Source organism: Mycteria americana, chromosome 3, assembly GCF_035582795.1.
Source record: "Mycteria americana isolate JAX WOST 10 ecotype Jacksonville Zoo and Gardens chromosome 3, USCA_MyAme_1.0, whole genome shotgun sequence".
NCBI lineage: Eukaryota > Metazoa > Chordata > Aves > Ciconiiformes > Ciconiidae > Mycteria > Mycteria americana.
In genome coordinates, this window is record NC_134367.1 from 83,680,752 (window position 1) to 83,700,045 (window position 19,294).

Here is a 19,294-nt window from a genome sequence, read left to right on the forward strand (position 1 = left end):
GCCATCCCCGGAGGTATTTAAAAGACGTTTGGATGAGGTGCTTAGGGACATGGTGTAGTGGTGGTCTTGGTAGTGTTAGGTTTACGGTTGGACTCGATGATCTTAAAGGTCTTTTCCAACCTATGCAATTCTGTGATTCTGTAACATTGACAGTCCCTCGATGGTAACAAGGAATCGTGAGAGCTCTGGGGGGTGGACTGTCTCCAGACAGAGAACCTAGAGAGTGGGCTGAACAGCACCCTGAGCTATTACTGGTGACAGTGGTTATAGATAACACAAGATAAAATAAGTCAGGTTTAGATTTTTAACATTTATTAAAAAAGCAGGATGTATGTTCATTTCAAATTAAACAGTTAAAAATGTTAAAGCATACAAACAAATCAATTGTGTACTAGCAGCATCCAATTGTTAGAATTTTCTAGAACTCCTCAGTACGGTCTTGGCAAGCTAAAAATATTACGACTTGCAACCAACTGACCTCACCATAGTGCAGATAAAACAAACTTTATAAAAACAACAATTTAGGTTAAATAAGCTTAAATAAAGGTGTTAAATACAAGACACTTGATCCAAGCTTCTGTACAAAGATAAACAAATTTGGCATTGTACAATTGATTGGCTGGCTCACACCATACATGATTTCAATAGTTAAGCAGTAGAACTGTTTAGCTGAACATCAACTATACAAAAGTAAGTGAAGTTGGGAGTGGGCTAACCCCAGTGAGCCATTTACAAGGCATGTGTATTTTTAGAAAATCAGAACACTGTTTATATTCAGGCACCATTTGTTCCTGCAAATAAATAATCTCTAATGTATCTGCATCCAAACTAGTGTTAAACACATCAGTGCTAACATCTTATAAACACAGCTTTGTGACTATTCACTATACCTCCATTGTTATTGCTATGACAATGTGGACTGTGGAAATAAAACTACTGTACATACAAAAAAATAGAGCACCTTTTAAACATTAAAGTATATGTCTGGTTATTCTTTTTATCTTACAATACTGAAGCCCAAGCTAATGTAAATTGCTTTAACATCTTCACCAGCGCACCTGAAATGCAGGAACTAAAACCCCAAATATTCCTCTTCAGGCAAGCCCCAGCCAGAGCATCTTCTAAAAATGTCTAAAATGACACTAAGGATTTTTTACATTCATCTGCACACGAACAAATATCTGCTACTCTCTGCTTTCTTCATATGAATTTAAAGACAGATTACCACAGTTCTCTCTCCTTTTCAAATGAATAAAGCTGGATAGAGAATGTAGCAGAAACACCTAAAATGGATTGTGAACACAGTGAAATTATTACCCCGCTAATTCAAAAAAATACAGCTGTTACATTGTTCAAATAAGTATTTTCCAGGGGCCCAGCCATTAGGATTTTTTGTCTATCGTATTGAAAAACCATTCTGTAAATTTCCTCAGTTGAGCAGCTGCTGTTTGAGACTCCTCCTGAAGTCTCATGTTATCTTGTCTCAGATGCTGTACCTCTGCTTGGAGAACTGCCTTGTCCTGTTTTTCCTGGTTAACAAAGATACAAGTTGAGTAAAGTGAGTAGTCGTGATGACAGCATTTATTTTGGTTGTTAATACTTCTGTGCAAGTAATACAGTTATATTTTGTTGAGCTCCCTAATCCATTCTGACAACTACTAACTGTAAGTTAATTCCCAATATGCTCCAACTACCTCATTCATTCTGAGAAAATATTGCAAGCTAAAAAAAGAAAACTAGATGCTACTTTAATACAAAAATTATAGGAGTTTACTCCATTTAACAAAAAAATTCAAGCTCTAAAAGGATAAGAAGTTTTTAGCTATTACAAATCATAGGTGAGAGCCCAAGTCATAAGGAATTGATTTCAAGCATACGTTAAGGAACAAAAATATCTAATTTCAAAATTTTCCCTTACATGATTATTTTCTTACCAAAAGCAGTCTCATTTCTACCAGTCCTGGCATTGTCTCCAGCTCAGTCTAAGCTCCAGCTTAGACAGCAAATGAGACAAAGCAAGTCATTGTTACATGATCAAGATACCACAAGGCAACAAGGATGACACATCTGGAGTGTTAACTACTTAGGCATAGTGCCCGTGTCCATATCCCTATCCTTTGCTAAATCCAAGGTACCATAAATGGAGATGAAGTGCCTCATTCTTTCTGGGATATGACTATATATAGGACAGTTATTCTGGAGTTAAGACCCATAAACTAGTTAGCCTTGGGGCAGCTTGTTCACATAACCACTCCCACAGGACCTTCCGCACCTCAGTGTTCTGATCAACCACTGGGCTCTACCATTCATTAATTACACTATTTAGTTTAACTGATGTACTTTTTTCAAGCCCTTGATGACCTCTGCATAAAAATATAACCATTAAAACTGGAGAGTAATAATGATCTCTTACCTTTCTCAGGTCGGTTTGTAGTTGCCGGAGGATGACCTCTAGCTGGTTTACTTTTCCAGTCAGAGTACTTGGAGCATGTTCCCTGTAAAGTAGACCACTACCTTCACTCTGGGTTAGTTAAAAACATTTTCTCCCCCAGCTTTTGCAAACACTTTTAGTGATAGCAAAGGAAACAAATCAGTTTAGGTGTACTTAGGAAAACACAGACAAAACCAGCATCGGCAAAAGGCTATTACTGTAGACATTGCTGCAATATCTGAAATATGACACTGCCTCTCATGTAAATCAGGCAGAAGTTACAATGATTTTAAGAAGGAATGTTTTAGGAATTATTTGCACATACCCTCACAGTGCAAGTCAAACTCGCTGCTAAATGGTGTGCCGAGCACACTTGTTAACAAGCTGCTTTCTGATAAGGACCATACTAATCTGAAGCAAGCTGCAGCAGCAATTATTGTAAACCAAAAGAGCTGTTAAAGAGTTCTTTTGTCTGGTCTGCAGTTGTGTCATTTCCAGTAAAGGATAAACCTATGACTTTATGGAGAAAAATATTTTGTTTAAAGGTCAAAACATGAAATATTGCCACAGGTTAATCAAATGCATGACTGAGGGAAAATACTGAGAATAGCTTCTGTTTCCTGTATGACAATGAGCACTGTGGGAGACAGTTTTGTATACGTTATAGATGAAATTAGCCATAATGTGAATCATTTTGTCTAGAAGAGAGAAGCTGAAGAGAGAAGCTTTATATACAAAGCTGAATCAGCTGCTTCATGCAAGCGCACAAATCTGACAGATTTGCTGATGCTAAAAGTGGAACAACTTTAACAGTCTTTTGCAATCCTTACTGATCACTAGGCTGGGGAAAGATGTGGGCTTAGAAGTCATTACAAGAAATGAGCTTTACCATGCAAGTAAGTTAATTTGTGTAAAATTGTTTCAAATTAAGATGTGATAATCTAACAAGCAAGAAGACTTTTCCCTCCATTTCCTGTTCTTCCATTCCTGCAGCTGAAGAGCAAAACTAATCAAAGATGTGTTTTTCTTTTAAAGCGTGCTAGTGGACAGATCATGCTGCTGAATCTGTGTTTTTAACAAGTGTACTCCGCACATCAGGGAAGATGGGTGGGGGGGGTGGGGAAGAGAATAATCTCTCCCAGAGCACTGGGAAGAATTCAAAGAATTGGGCAGTTTGGCATAAAAGTTTCCTGCAGTCCTCAGTTACAGGTCCTCTTGATTTGTTTACCTCTGTATAAATGAAAAATTATGGATTTGCAAGTAGCAAATAGTTGCAAAAGATAGGTAGGAACACCTGTTCCAAAGTCCGAGACATTTGCTGCAGATAAGGTTATTGCATACTACACAGTTGAGCGCGTTATTGGTTCTATTCAAATGAAAATAGAAATAAGCATAACACAAATTGTTATTGTATAGGAGGAATACAGTGAAAAATTTGATTAGCTGAAACTCTGCATCTAACAGCACTTTGCATTAGAGGCCTATTCTAGTGAGAGAGCTTTATCTGACTATACTACATATTTTCTAGATAGAACTGCTCAGAGGTTGATTCCAAGCAACAACATTTTTCAAAATTAAAGACAAGACATGATCATGCAAGGTAACAGGTCTGCCATCAAATAGCAGTGAAACATGCATACAGGCAATTTGACATGCGACATTAAGAGAAAATATTTTCTTAAAATATTTTTGTAAGAAATATGCTTTAATTCTGACGTACCCGGTAGCCTCAAGGAAATCTTTTCCATCTGTGGGACTCTCATCCAAAGGTAACTCTTGTGTTCCTTCCAAGCCCTGAGCTTGTTGCATATCATTCAAGGTGCAAAAAGATGCTACTCTCTGATCTGTAAAAAAGTAACGTAAGGATACGTTTAAAGCTGGACATATATGCAAAATAAAAGGCTATATTACAGCCATTATCCTGGTTCAGTTAGAGAAATGGATGTAGGTTTCTACATCACAGCCTTGAAGATAATCAGCAGATGTAAAGTATATTCCAGCTAGTTGGCTTCCCCACATCTGCATCCAAAGGCAACCCCAAAGCAATTTTTTGCGTCTATCAGCAGAGTAAGACAGATTTGTTTGACCCATTAATGCTGATATGAACAGTAAATTGGTCTTGATGAAATCTGCAGAAAACCATTTGAGATTTCAGGGCCACAACCAATGACAATAATAATTCAGCAAAAAGGTTTGCATTTTCCATGGACTTAAAGCCATCAGATTCCTCAGAAATCTGCACTGTTCGTTTCGTACTGTTTTACTGTCTCAAGCATTTGCAGAACCTAAAGGTAATCTGCATACTTGAAAAACAATAAATTCACACTATTTTTATCAATTGAGATTTTGTTATATATATTACTAAGGCATGCTATTATCTACATTGGATTCCATTAGAACATAATCTAACAAGCACAGATGTAATTACCTATGGATATACAGTGTGGTTGCCACAATACATCAGTCACTACATAATAGAAGTATGCCATGCAGATCATCATTGCACAGAACAGGAGTAAATGATATATTCATTAGGATTTAATTTGTCTTCTTTAAAAAAAAAAAAACCAACATATTCTGTGGAGATTGATTTAACTTATTTCTGTCAAACAAAATCCATGTCTGTAGGCTTGTAGAAATTCTGGCGACAACATGCCTGCCTTGCCCTTTCTCCCCTTGCTCTACCACCCCACAGGCCCAAAGCTTGCATTATCATGCAAACGTGCAAACATAGGAAATATTAAAGAAAGTTTACAAAAGGCAAAAGTCATCAATCCCAGACCATCACCTAGAAACGGCGTGTGATGACAGAACGGCCCAAATTCTTCATCTGAGTCAAAACCTGGAATAAGATTTAGAATGTTCCTATAAACAAGACAGTCCATCTCCACTGGAGCAGCTGTGGCCCTCACGTACAGAGCCCACAGTGGAACACTCCCCATGCAACTCATGCTGGCTCTCACTCTCAGCCTTGCGATGTCATTTTTACACAACACTGACATGACAGTAAGCATGAGGTGTCATGCCCCGTGTCTCTCATAGTAATACCCAGTATTGCGACACAGCGTGGCAACTTGGCATGATACGTAGCAAGACAACCCTCCAAACTCTAAGCATCCAAACAGTGAATATAGGCCAGATCATTTTAACTAGGAAGGAAATTTTGGTTTAAAAGTTCTACCAAACAAAAATAGGAAATCACTAAAAAGCTCTTTAAAGGGATTTTTTAAATGCATAGTTTTAAGGAATAGCAAAGATTGACAATTCATTCTATAATATAATGAAGAAAAGTTGCATGTCATTTTTTGTCCAATTTTAAAGACCGCAGCTCATTTCCCCTGCTTTTATCCTTATTTCTGACTAGTGATGGATCTCAGCAAATACGAACGTGACTTTTTCATATGCGCTGACAATAAGGTAAGAATATAATTTTAAATACATAACCAATGACATCATTTACAGATTTGAAACTTACTAAGTTGAATAGATTTAATTAGTACAGATAAACTAAAACTAGTTTCCCAGATCAAACGCAGTGTGTAGGCCAGAAACAAGACTGTGTAAACAATCAGTTTGAGGTACATATCCAATTATTGATTTCACCCTTACACTGGTCACATTTTCATGACCACTTGACAGAAGAAAACAAAGCCAGCAACAAATGTTATGCTATTTTTTCTATGGCAAACAATACATGACATTGACATTGTGTCTCAGAGGCAATTCTACTGTAACATAAAAAAAATCTGCATTTTTCTCCCTCTACCGAGTGAGCGTAATTAAAGAGAATGGCCACTTGTCTGGTTTATGTTGTCAGTTGAGAAAATGTTTTGTCAGTTTGATCCCCCCAGCAATATTTGAAAGCATCTTTTTCTTGACAGATAAAAGCAGGTGCAAAAACAGGTACATGCAGCTTTCAACGAAATCACGTGATGCCATTTTTAAACATAATATTTTAAAATATTTTCAGATTATTTCAACATACAACAAAAACACAAAAACATGCGTGCTTGCAATGAAGTATAATGTGCGGATTAACTTTTTCTTCTTTGTGTAATCCCTAACAAATTTCAACTCCACAATTTAAAAATAATATTAACACTTAGAGTAGGAAATTAATTAAACCTTTTCTATTTTCCTAGTATAACTTAAACATATTTTTCCAATATTCATATCTTTATAAAACATGAAACCATATTCTCACATTCATCAGGTGAGGAACAAAGTCACTACATGGCCACTAATAACCAGAATTCTCCAATCATGTAACATGCTACGTAAATTCCTGTGTTGCTCTTCAAAGAGCAGTTCCTTAATTTTCAAAAGCCAGGTTAGTGTCAAAAGCATTCTCTGAACAAGTTAGTAACACAATAAATCTCTGTAATAACTAGTACATCAAGAAGATCCTGGACTAGCAAAACATTTTGCCTTTGAATACTTTTCAAGTACTTTTAAAGACATGTTTTTATTTTCAGTAACTATGTCAAATCTCACTGATCTCCCTATAAGTATTCATGCTTAGCAATAGTTCCACCAATTTACTATTTAAATCAGAACTGTTTTTAAACCTGAATTGTGGTGAAGGTTGAACTTGTGCTTCAAAGAGCAAAATCTTCCTACTGATTTTTGGTTTATTTGTTCTTAACAGAATTGGCTTGACTCTACATTCGTGAAAATGAAATCGAAGCTACCTTCACCGACAGTTAATTTTTCGTAAGAAAAATCAAGTGTATTTCTGACTATGATGCTGTAGACATAAGTTCTGCTTCCTCCAAACTACAGGGACACCTCCTATTCAATTCAAGTGATATGTGCATACTAAATAGAAGAAAATACATGTAAATCTCAGAGCTCTTATTTTTATCTGGGACATCCTTGCCAAACCCCACATAGGACCCATGCATAGAAAACTATTTGCAAAAATACATTGTTGTTTATATCAAAAGTTTAACCAACAGCTGACTTAGCAAGACCAAAGATGAGACAAAATGCATGTCTCACTTTAAAGTAATAGAATTGTACAGTTGTAACCACTAAGAATTTTAATCTGGATTTTCATTGTTCCAGACCACTAACAGAGGCCAGAAAAAACTCCAGACAATTTTGATGTAGTGGAGAGCAGAAAAGGCTAAAACGAATATAGTGCATGAAGCCTCTCTCATTATTACAGCAAAGTCTACCCACAAATGTACACTGACATATGCACTGAAGCAAAAAGAGTTACACATGCATGCACTAGAAATGACCAAATGTTAACTAAATATTTTCATTTTTTCTTTTTCTAGCAGTTTAACATACTAATTTGGTTAAAATAATTATCTCTCATGCTGAATGCTTCACTTCTTTCTCATTATGCTATGTGTAGCATTACTTGCATTAAGCTATAAAGATTTTAAATGGAAGTATTAAAATAATATTAATTATAGTAGCACAGATGTTTCTGCAAAGATAAATTGGCATTAAGAAACACTGCATTATGATTGGCACTAGTAGATGTTCATAAAAATAACCTGGAAAAAAATCAGAAGTTGAAACCACCTATTTTAATGAACTAAATCAGAGACATCAGAGGGACCTTCTTAGGCTGTTAATTCCCACAGTATGATTTACCAAACACTAAATAGCTTTTTTTAAGCACAATAACCCCAGTTTAAAGTAGCACAAATAGTACAAAGTTCTATTCATAATAATAATCAATATTTATGCTTGTGTCAATTCTCCTCTATAATGACAGTAACAGATATGGACATCTAGAAAGGCTGCTTCTTTTGCTCCCAAAACATGGAAAAGATCCAAAATTAGCCACCAGCAACACAATACACATGTTGAAAGCCAGTCCTTCTTCCCTAACTTGGAGATCTATTGGAAGGATAATACAAAAAGAGCATTAAAAAATACATTCTCTCCTTTTCCCTTATTTTTTTCTGAGATGTCTTTGTTCTCCTTTTTCTAATTTGGCTTTCCCATTTATTCTATAAATCCTCATGTCTTTATCTTTACTCAGTTCAACATGCTTGCTTTCTTTTTGCTTCAACTTCCTTTTTCACCCCAACTGCCCTCCCTAAAACCCTGCCTCTTTTGCTGTACAGCCACATCCAGTTCTATCTATTTTTTATTGTTTGCTTTAGGGATGGAAACAAAAATTTTACAACAGTGTATTTTAGCATGTCAGCTGCTCCCTGGTTACCATCTCTCTGCAGCTCCCACCAAAACAGGAGAAGGGAACTGGAAGTAGCCTATCCATATATGAAAGAAATGGAAGGATACCCCTTGCTACTGACTGCATGCATGCTAAAGATGATCTCTGTATAAATATCAGCATCAAAACTATGTCCTGCAAAGGAAGGCAGTGCGAAGACTTAAAATAACGTTGCACTGTGCTCCAGCTTATGGACACTGACCCTCAACAGACACAGCTCAAGCAAAACCCCTTACTGATGCAGCTTCCAGAGCCTGTGGAGTTACAGCTCTCCATTGCACTGTGAAGATCTGTCTCAGGAATAACAGAGGATCTTCAGGAAAAGTTTGAAGTAAATATTCAGCTTCCCAAAAAAGTTCTTGCCAAGCAAAAGCAGTGAAAATGAAATCCTCACAAAGTGAGAAGCATTATCATCATACTTTCAATTAAAAAAAAAAAGTCATTACTTACTTCACCCTCATGGACCACAGTTTAAAACTGCCGTTCTACATAGGACCAAGGCTTCAGCTGGATAAAAGCTAATACTTATTAATAAACAACTTAGTCAATTGTTCATTTGGGGCAGGGGGAGAGGGGGAGCTAAAAATGAGACGGCTGTTCTTGTTACACCCATGAGTAAACTCCGAGTACAGATGATGGTAGCAAAAATCTTGCTACTATATTTAATTCCTAATTCAATTAATGCCAACATTATAAGCACCTAAAAAGTCTATATTTAACATTAATCGAGATTCAATTGCATTTTAAGACAGACGGATGAAGGATTGTGAGGCCCACATTATGGACGTTGAACTGATCAAAATATGTAAATTGTCAACATACAATCTAGAGACATCATAGGGGAAAAACCCTGACCTTCAAATCAGATTGGTAATTCTAATAAACTGATTTTAAGAAAAGACCTTGTACAAAAAAACCCCTAAAATTACGTCTTGTATCTAGGTTCTAGAACAGAACACAACTTTGAAATATGAGGTTGGCAAAGCCAAACTAGAGAACAACTCTAACATTAACTTCTTAAATCAGTATTAAACAAGTCTTATCCATTTTGTGATCTTTTTCATTGAAGGTTTGGGGAGAGGGGTGGTGTTTGTTTTGGGTTTTTTTGAAACGGTCCTATATAAAATGTGATCACATTTCCACCCAGTTTAATAAAAAGATCAAAGCAGTTTTACATTCAGAAGTGGACAAACTTTAGAATCATCCACTCTCTTTTTCACATTGATAGAATGCAGAACAGTAGTTCCAAGCTATTTTTAAATGGTAAGTTGAAGCAACTCCTAAGTCAACAACAGTAAAATACATAAGGAAACTGCACCTGCTAATTCATATCCAACACATTCCCTCCCAGTGATTTTTTTAACGATATGACTATCAGTTATTCTTTTTAAAATTACTTTCAAATTGCAAGACATAGGATAGAGAAAATTGAACAGGGGCTTAAAAATTCCATTCCTTGTAAAAATTTCAAATTGCAGTACTATGAATTTAGTAAAAAAATTTTATAAATCATCTAACCTATACACAGATGTCTCTACTGCAGAGGCCTAAACAGAAAAGAATTACAATCCTTCATACAAAAATAGATTATTATTTACTACTCAAATTCTTACAATAATTAAAAAAAAACAATAAAAAGTTTATGTCTTTCAACTCAGACCATCGGTTCTTCAGCATTATCTACAGATATATCTAAGATTTTTGCAATTAAAACCCAACAAGTGAATACTCCTCCTCCCTAGGATAGCACACTGTGGATAGCTATGTTGTTCTACCTCTCTCTCTCTCTCAAATTCACATAGTAATTACACTCACATAACACTTACCAAAGTGAAATTATTTTCATCACGATGTTAAGTAGTGAAAATACTGAAAATCTATTAAAGTTTTCAAAGAAAGCTGAAAATACAGGAGCATAACTGGTACAGAATCACCTTTTAGTCAGCTGAACTCAAAATTTTGATTAGCATTTAAAAATATTCTTCAAGTACAAAGTTATGGAGCTAGTAGTTTACTGATCCAAATCTATTTTCAGTTGTTTAAGATGTCAGTGACAAATAGCAGGATGTTCCCTGAGCAATCAAACATAGCAATGCACGGGAACAGTTGTCAAATTCTCAGTGTCACGGTACTTCCAGCTACAACAGGCGTGTTTGAGTAGTACTGAATAGTAATGAATGCAGATACAGTTAATCAAGTTAAGAAACAATACAGTACTTCAGATTGCTCATCATCATTGTTGGTTTGGGTTTTTAACTATGCCGTTTAAATTAGTATAGTAAGTAGTTCTGAAGAGCTTTCGATCAAATTGAAATTTAATCTCTTCATACTTAGGGAAGGAATCAGGTACCAGAAAACTGATTCCCATGGTTGCTTATAGTTAAAAAACCAGAAGAACATCTCATCACTAACTTCACAACCACTTTTCCTCATAAAGTTAAGACCTGCACCGTATATAGCCGTGACTGTGGTAATGTCATCCTTATTCACAGATAACTCTGACTTCCCATACATTCACTCATGAGAGTAACACCAGTTAAGAAATGTCAGAAATTTTAGGACAGCACAGAGACCTAACAAAAACACCCCTCAGAAACAACAAAACACAAATATTCAACCGTATATATTCATATATACACTCAAAGCAACATCCACCTTCCTGTGTTTATACATTATGTGTAGGTTTAGCTCTCAGAGAGGCGAACGGGGTTTTTTCTTAGTTAACATGGTCTTATAATTTAATAATGCAAAACCAGTCTATATCCTGAACCTCAAGTTCTGCTACTGGAAAATATAGTGTACATTTTTGCTGTTTTTCAAGGGCTTATTATGAAAACTGAGAGGGACTGCAACATCATGTGGACTACACATGCAAGTTTATAAACACAACACAATAAACTCAGGGAAGTGTTACTCCCAGTTTCATTTTAAACATCTAACTTAAATGCTTTGAATCTCTCCTTCAGAGCACCTGATTTTTCCAGTTGATTACAGAAGGAACCTGGGCCCCTAAGTGGATTAATTGTATCTAAGATAGATACTGAAAGTATCATGAATACCCCAAATTTTCAGTGACAATCTTCTGCACTGAGAAGGGATACTGTCAAAAGAACTAACGGGCTACAGAGGCAAACACGGGATTTTTGTAATTCAAAATGTGGCTATACAGTATATATTTTAAGAAAAGTTTGTGTACTGAACATCAATCTTTATTCAAATTTTCCTGTTACCTTCAAACGCTCGTGCAGCATCTACCAGGTGGGACCAGTCTAGCCCTGTGGCAGTGTCTGGCAGGGGCATCAGGCCAGCATCATTGAATTTGGCTTTATCAGATAAGGACCCATCTGAGAACCAGAATTCATCTAAACAATAAACACAATAATTAGTCTTCCTATAACAACGATGTACAATTAATTTTGAAGCTATTATAATGAACTCTAAAAACGTGTAAGCGAAGAGTTCTTATCTTCATTTCTCTTGTTTCTGTCTTTTCCTGTTCAATACTCAGTATGGGTGGAACAATTTTTAAACTTCGGCGGAATAAGATGGGAAGGGTTTCTAAAGGTTTTTTTGTGCCACTTTGCACATGTGTTCTTTGCATTTTCATATGAATGCTGTGTGAGTAGGCAGCATCCATTCTTAAAGCATACCATATTAAACCTGAGCACTGAGCAGAAAAGTTGCTAGATACACAAAGCTATATTTTTAAGAAGGCTGTGAAACAACATACAAGGTATTTACATGCAGAGTTTTATTCTGAAACTTAAATATTTCAGTTCCAGAAGCAATTTAAAAAATATCATCTGCATTTCTCTTCATGCATTTGTAAATTCTAGCCTATATCCAAAACTCGCTTTCACATTGAAAATACTACCCTATTAGTTTAATATTTGTAGCTGTATATCCAAGGATGTAAGACTTGTGTGCCGATCTCTAAGCTCCAGAGTGAGCTGTAACACATTGTATACTGTAGATAGATTGTATATTAATTGAAATGTATACACTATAAAGTTAGTTCAAACACAGCTTTGAGTTATGCAGTCTTTTAGAAAGGTACCACAAACATGTATCTTAGTAGAGGAGATGCTATTTTTCATAATTATCTTAAATAGTTTTACATTTTCCTTATCTATCCATAGCAATCTTCACTCTGATCAATGTGAAGATGTTAAAATGAATACTGCTGAACAGGCACACAGAGGTTCTTAAAACTGAACATAAACCAAATACATTATTTATAATCACATTTCATCTTAACCATAAAGCTAGTGATACAATATTGTACTTTTATTACATAGGATAGTCAGGAAAAAAGAAATTTTGCTTCAGATGCATCTACTCTATTAAATAAAAAGGTCAAAATAGTAATTTTTCCTCAAATATTTCAGAAGGAAATTTCCATCTAGTTATTCCAGTGATTCAGACTATAATATTTATGAGGAATATTTTTTCTAGGAAAACACCAAACACAAAAATCAATGACGGAAAAAAATGCACACATACAAGTGGAAGATACATTATAGTTTAAGAAAATGGCATGTTGTCATTATCCTGATACCAATGAAAAAGAATACCAAAGTCCACTTGAATTAAAGACTTCTGCCCTAAAAATCCAAAAGCAGTAGCCTGTTACAGAGCATTCTACTGCACAGAGCAATGATTAGAGCATAACATATTTTTTGCAGAACGCTTATTTAAAAAAAAAAAAACAAACCAGGAACAGGAAAGTGAAGGAGGTTTGCAATCCTCTGTCAAAACTTAGGAGTCCCACAAAGCAAAAACAATGCAGAAGAGGTAGAAATCCTGTTTACTGTGGAATTTATCTTGTTCTACAACTTATATGAAAGATGCAGTATTCTTATATTACAATTGGAAGTGGCTTGACAAACCTCTGTAGAAATATCTTTCTCAATACCCACTCTTAGTATGCAAAAGTGGATCTTCTATGAAATGGAAAATGTAATATACAAATATATTCTATCCATACATCTGTACTAAGATTTTATTTTCAGTTCCTTATAAACATACATAAAATCTTATCTAAGGTTACCTTGGGGTGCAAATACATTGGAAGCTCAACATCAGAGCAGTCTCTGAACTTTTGTATATGACCTGGGAATTATAAGAACCTTATCTATGCAAGGACAAATGTTTTATATATCCCTGTTGTGGAAAATAGACAGAGGGCCTTATTTGAAAGGCCGGCAAGCCAGCTTTTGGTTCCAGACCAGCAGGCAGGCCCTAAGGGACAGCCCTTGCTTTTGTGTGATCAGCCTACAGAGACTGATTGTGAAACCTGTCAGGAAGATGCCTGTTCCCACTGCAATTCTGCTGGCTTTCCAAATTAAAGTGTAGGAGTGATATATTCACCAGCAGTCATCCTTCATTATGCATTGTCTTTGTGAGAACCTCAGTTCACCTTAGGGTGGATCCTATTCGGTCCTGCATAAGACCTGACAGAGCAACTCAACCGCAGAAAGCCTGCCAGAGCAGAGATTTGAATATTGATAGCTCTGAAAATGCAAGTGCTCATGCTGATGGCTGAAATTATAGGCGGAATAACTGAACGGGCATGAGTATGCCACCACAGAATAATTCATTTTCAAGATATAAATTATGTGTTCTTGTGCAATGGGGGGGGGCTGGGGGAGGAAAACTTACAAAAAGGAGCTCTAATGATATAGGCCTCTCTGTGCTTTTGAATTTCAGAAAATATTGTTTGTATTTCAGGAATGCTCTGAGTGAGATGCATTACTTCTAGCCTCCTGTATTTGCATTTCCTCCCTGCTCCTCTTACCTCGCTGTTACCTCCACTTTTTCTCTGTATGACAGCCGCATTAGCAGCTGCAGGCTGCCTGTTGTCTTCCTTTCTGATTTGTGCAAAGGTGGCAAGTCATGCTTGAGCATGCCCACCTCTGCGTGTCCAGGAGGATATGCCTAATCTCATAGGCTGCTATCTTCATTGCCTACAAGATTGGTTTTGAAGCAACACAGACTTAGCCCTTATTTCCTTTGAGGAAACAATGTAAGTGTTATCTTTCAGTTTTAAAGATTATTTTATTTGCTGTACTCCTTTTGGCACAATCATTGATCTTGTGGTTTCTGGTCCTTTCAGTTATGTCACACTCTTCCTACACTTAGGAATTTTCTTTATTTTTATTATCGATACATAAAAGTATAAAGCATTTTGAAGAGTCCTTATTTTCACCAAAATTATATGTTCAGTTCAGTTTCCAACAGAGCTCCTCAAATTGACTGTCATCAGTCCCACATACCTCTGTATTCAAAGAGTAACTAGTTATACAGAAAGAAGAAAGATTCACCTGACTTAACCTTTTCTACTTCAAACAAGTATCCTGCTTCAGTTGGAACTGCTACTTTTATGGAGAGGCTGTAGATCATGAAAAAATATCTGCCAAGTACTCCTCACTTACTGTGCTCAAACTAGACATGCCATTTAACAAGTAGATTATCTCAAAAGATGGTGCAGCTGAAGGAACATAGCAAGTCATATGCAGACAAAAATCCCATTGTCTGCTTCCTGTTCTTCTTTCCTGCAATCACTAATTACATCTCTATGGTCCTCTTAAACAACAGCTTCTGCCTGTCGAACCCTTCCCTTCTTCAGAATTACCTAGGGTTGCCCTAAGACTCCCTTCAAAGATGCCAGCCTGCTAGTAGACTTTCTCATGGACATATGCTCACATTACTGTTAGAATAGCGGACATGTGCTCCCACCAACTACTCTTCCCTTCCCTTTTGTTATTGAAAATAGTCTCATGTTCTGGTATGGTGGATTATTCACTGTGTGAGAGTCTGTAACAGACAACATATATACTCCTTCGGTCAGGTGAATTATTTAATCAACAGCCTTTACTTGCTTACTGAAAAACTGATTCACAAATTGTTCACATTGTACATCATCAATACACAGTGATGCTCTTCCATTTTAATACTGCTTCTTACCAACGAGCTTAGTTTGGGATTGAAGCTAACACTGGTAGTAAGCCAGTTTTAAGATAGACTTTCATCTAATAACATTGTTGCAGATATATCAGCTGCACTTCTGGCAGCCTTTTCCCTGTGGTATGTATAATCTGAGAATTTTCAGAATTTGTTAGAGTATCAGCGCAAAATATTCCCTTCCCTATGACCCTCTTCACTGCAAGTATCCTGCACCTTGCTCCTTTCCTCACAGCACAGGAATGCCATGCCAGTGTGTCACTCAGAGCATTTTTCTTTCCCCTTTCTTTTTGTGTTTCATAGTAGGAGTGGACCACGGTCCCTGCAATGTCAGTCAGGCTGCCTCCATGTGTCTTCCTGGGTTTCCGACTTGTGTTAGTACACTAGTTCTGAATCAGTGGTTCTCATTGTTTTCATTCTTTTCCTACTAGTTCAGCTGCCATGAATTTGCAAGACAGGGATAGATTTGTACCTGCAACCATGTATGGCATGCTAGAATCACTCAACGTGAACAGCACTGTCTCAGTTAGGGAATCTTTAATGTCCCTAAGGTAAAATTCCAGAGTTCTCAGCTACATGAGTTCTGCTTTCTGGTTTAAGTTAAAAATAAGATAAAATGAAATAAATCTTTCTACATTTGTGTACTGTGTGCAATCAACAGCACTCAACTGTCAGAGCTTGCATTTCAGGCTTTACTGAAAGCAACTCTTCTTTCATTTCAGTTCCCCAAGTGATAAAATAATAAAAAAATCCTATAGTCCTATAGCTTCATTTTCTCATCTCCTTCCCACAGTCAACATTGCACACAGTTGAAGTTTCTGTTTCCATATTTGCGTGGTCATTCTGTCTGATAATTCTGATTTCCCAGTAAACTAAAACCCTTCAGGTTGCCTATTATGCTTTGGTTTTGGTGCTGCCTTGCTTACCTATTAATCACACTCTTTTCCTTGCTAGAGGGATCTCACGAGACTTGGCGCTGCCACAATATTTCACGTACCACATGCTGGGTAATAACATGCAAGAACGTATCTTTCTAAAATGAATTCCAGCCAAACCCACACTATTTCCACTGATTTCTGTAAACATTAAATATCAGTAAAATTAAAATGTTTTAAGATCACAAACATACGTATTTTACAAAAGACATTACTATGACAGCTAAGAGTCCTGATACCTGAAACTATGATGTCAAGCTAAACTTATAAGTGAAAAAGAAACCTCTCACATCACCACTGCTATAGAATGTAAATATCTGCCATGCAGGTATGCACTGCAACACCTGCTATGCACTGATTACAAAAACCTTCCTAACAAGAGCCAGAGTTAGCTTCTTATATGGAAATACTGACTAACTTTATTTTGGCATGATGTGTTTGTTTTCAGAGTGTAATTACAGATAACCAATTAAATCTTCCTTGAAACAGCCATCATAAAAGATCCTATATTGCTGGCATTGAAAGGCACTTTTATAATACAAAACCAGAAGCAGAAAATAGAGGTTGTACATGAAAATAGCATAAACTACCTTGGATATCAACAATCAGCTTCATTTTGACTGACAGGATACTAGTTTCATCTTTTTTCCCAGCTATGTGTATAAATAACTTTCTGTATCTAAGCAGCAGCAAGAATGGAAAATAAGGTGTTTAAGACAGAACTAATACATAAAACACTAAAATTTCACTGTGGGAGGAGCAGTATACAGCTTGAGTGTACACCATTAATTGCCTTGTGTCAATCTCCAGAATAAAAGCACACTGAAGGTTTGATCCCACTGCACATTTACCTTTCCAAGAAACAGCTCTAAAAACACAGGCCTAACATAGTAAAAGAAAAAAATACAATCAGGATGCCTGATTATAGACATAGCTCCTTCATACACTACAAAATCTACTGAATTAATCTCAAATGAAACAAAATGGGTCTCCATTCTCTATCAGTAAAAGCAAAGGATTTTTTCATACTAAATGTATAGTAAAGAGTTTCACTCTGATAGAAGAATATTTTTAGAATGGCAAAAGGTACACCAAGCACGCATTCCCATCTGAAGCAGGAATTTAGTACTTGTTTGCACTACGAGTTTAAAATTAACTGGTGGTTAGTGACTAAAACTTGGTCTCATAGCTGAGGCCGCTATAACTAGAAAAGTGTTTTGTATATAAGGCTTACTTCTGAAAGTTGGCAAGTGACTGCTAGTTCCTGAAGGACATGATGAATGACAGAGCCCTTTTTATTACTATTTCTTTTAAGTCATCTATCTGCATTCTCTCTGGACACGCGCCTACAAAAGTCCTTAATGCTTTCAAGAAATCCACCCACAGCTTCTTAACTATGGACTTCAGAGTCCACAATTGCTCTACTATTTTTTTAAATTGCAGTCAGCTGTGATGCAATATTAAAGTAGCTAACTAAATGTGCCTTTTTTTTTTTTTCCTAGATAGGGTGTCCCCTATAACTCAGCCTAAAATAATTGAGAAGTGAAGAGATTTAGCATTTTTTTAAAAAAACAATTTACTCCTATTAAATATAAAAATATGGATGTGTAGCCTAAATATATGTATCTGGCTGTGTAGATTTGGGCTGTGGTATATAAGCACATATATTTTTTGCAATTTCCTTTTTTTTTTGGTAATTTTCATAATTTTAATTCCATTTTTCTGCAAAATTACTACAAACTTTATAGTTCATCACTCCATATTGGAATTATTGCAAGATATAATAAAGATCTTGCTTATGAAGACCTCACAAGTAGAGACACCTTCATACAACAGATTTAATTTAGCACCCCAGACTACTCTATTTCTGCCATTAAAAATGAAGTGTTATTTGCAAAAGTTTTACTAACATGTTAAAAAAGGTATCAGCAAATTCAGTTTTGAAATTGGAGATGATGACAACAACTACTACACATTTCCTTTTAAGATGTTACCAAAAGGATTATCTAAATAGAAGCTGTCCCATTTAGTTATTATTTTGAATATATTTGTGAATATTTCAGTAATTTGAACACACATAAAAAATAAACAAATAAAAATATTAAAATGAACCAGGCCAGCTTGGCCTCATTGGGTCACCACTGGAAAATAAAATGATAACAAGAAATATCTTCAGACAAATATTTGTTGCCTGTCACTGGTCTCTGGAAAATTTTTTGGGAAGTAAAGTGACTGCTATCTCCAAACATGATAAATTTGAATTGATCACTAAACTAAAGGCAAACATAAGCATGTACTGCTGACCAAATATGCTTTTACTAGGATACCTAGAGCACTGATTGACATTTCATAATTTCACCTTACAAGTAAAATCTAACTTAATATTTGGTGATTTGTTTGAGTTTATTACAAATATTCCAAACTCTGCAATGACAGCAACAATCACTTACTTCTCAGATTTCCCATTCCAGGAGTCAGGCTCATTCTGGGAGGCAATGTGCTGTGATATGGTGGAGTAGTGCTGAATAAGATATCATTTGGCAAGGCCTGGTCTAGCATTGAACTTCGAGAGCTAGCATATGAAGATCCTCTTCGATTGCTACATATACTCTCATCAGATAGGGTACGGTAAAGTGTCCTCCGTGGAGAAAGGTTTCCATAAAATGAAAACTAAACATCAAAATATGAAGATATAAGAACATGTATTACTGGTTAAAATAATTCACACAATCATATCCTATCATCAGTTCTTGGGAGTATTTTTCT

General features: G+C 36.0%; 1 protein-coding gene across 7 annotated transcripts in view; it reads right to left on the reverse strand.

The window, feature by feature from the left end:
- Positions 1-310: 310 nt before the first annotated feature.
- The window catches only part of SIPA1L2 (signal induced proliferation associated 1 like 2), a 154,763-nt gene continuing 135,779 nt past the window's right edge, over positions 311-19,294 (reverse strand). For 3 of the 7 annotated variants that reach the window (XM_075495891.1, XM_075495887.1, XM_075495888.1), the window contains 6 exons: positions 18,979-19,198; positions 11,861-11,992; positions 5,220-5,273; positions 4,152-4,275; positions 2,414-2,495; positions 311-1,529 (listed from right to left, as the gene is read on the reverse strand). In XM_075495891.1, coding sequence (XP_075352006.1) covers positions 1,383-1,529; positions 2,414-2,495; positions 4,152-4,275; positions 5,220-5,273; positions 11,861-11,992; positions 18,979-19,198 — 759 coding nt within the window. In that variant the 3' untranslated portion in view covers positions 311-1,382. Of the gene's footprint in view, positions 1,530-2,413; positions 2,496-4,151; positions 4,276-5,219; positions 5,274-10,667; positions 10,794-11,860; positions 11,993-18,978; positions 19,199-19,294 lie in introns of those variants that run through there. The other 4 variants (XM_075495892.1, XM_075495890.1, XM_075495893.1 and 1 more) reach the window with 3 other exon arrangements.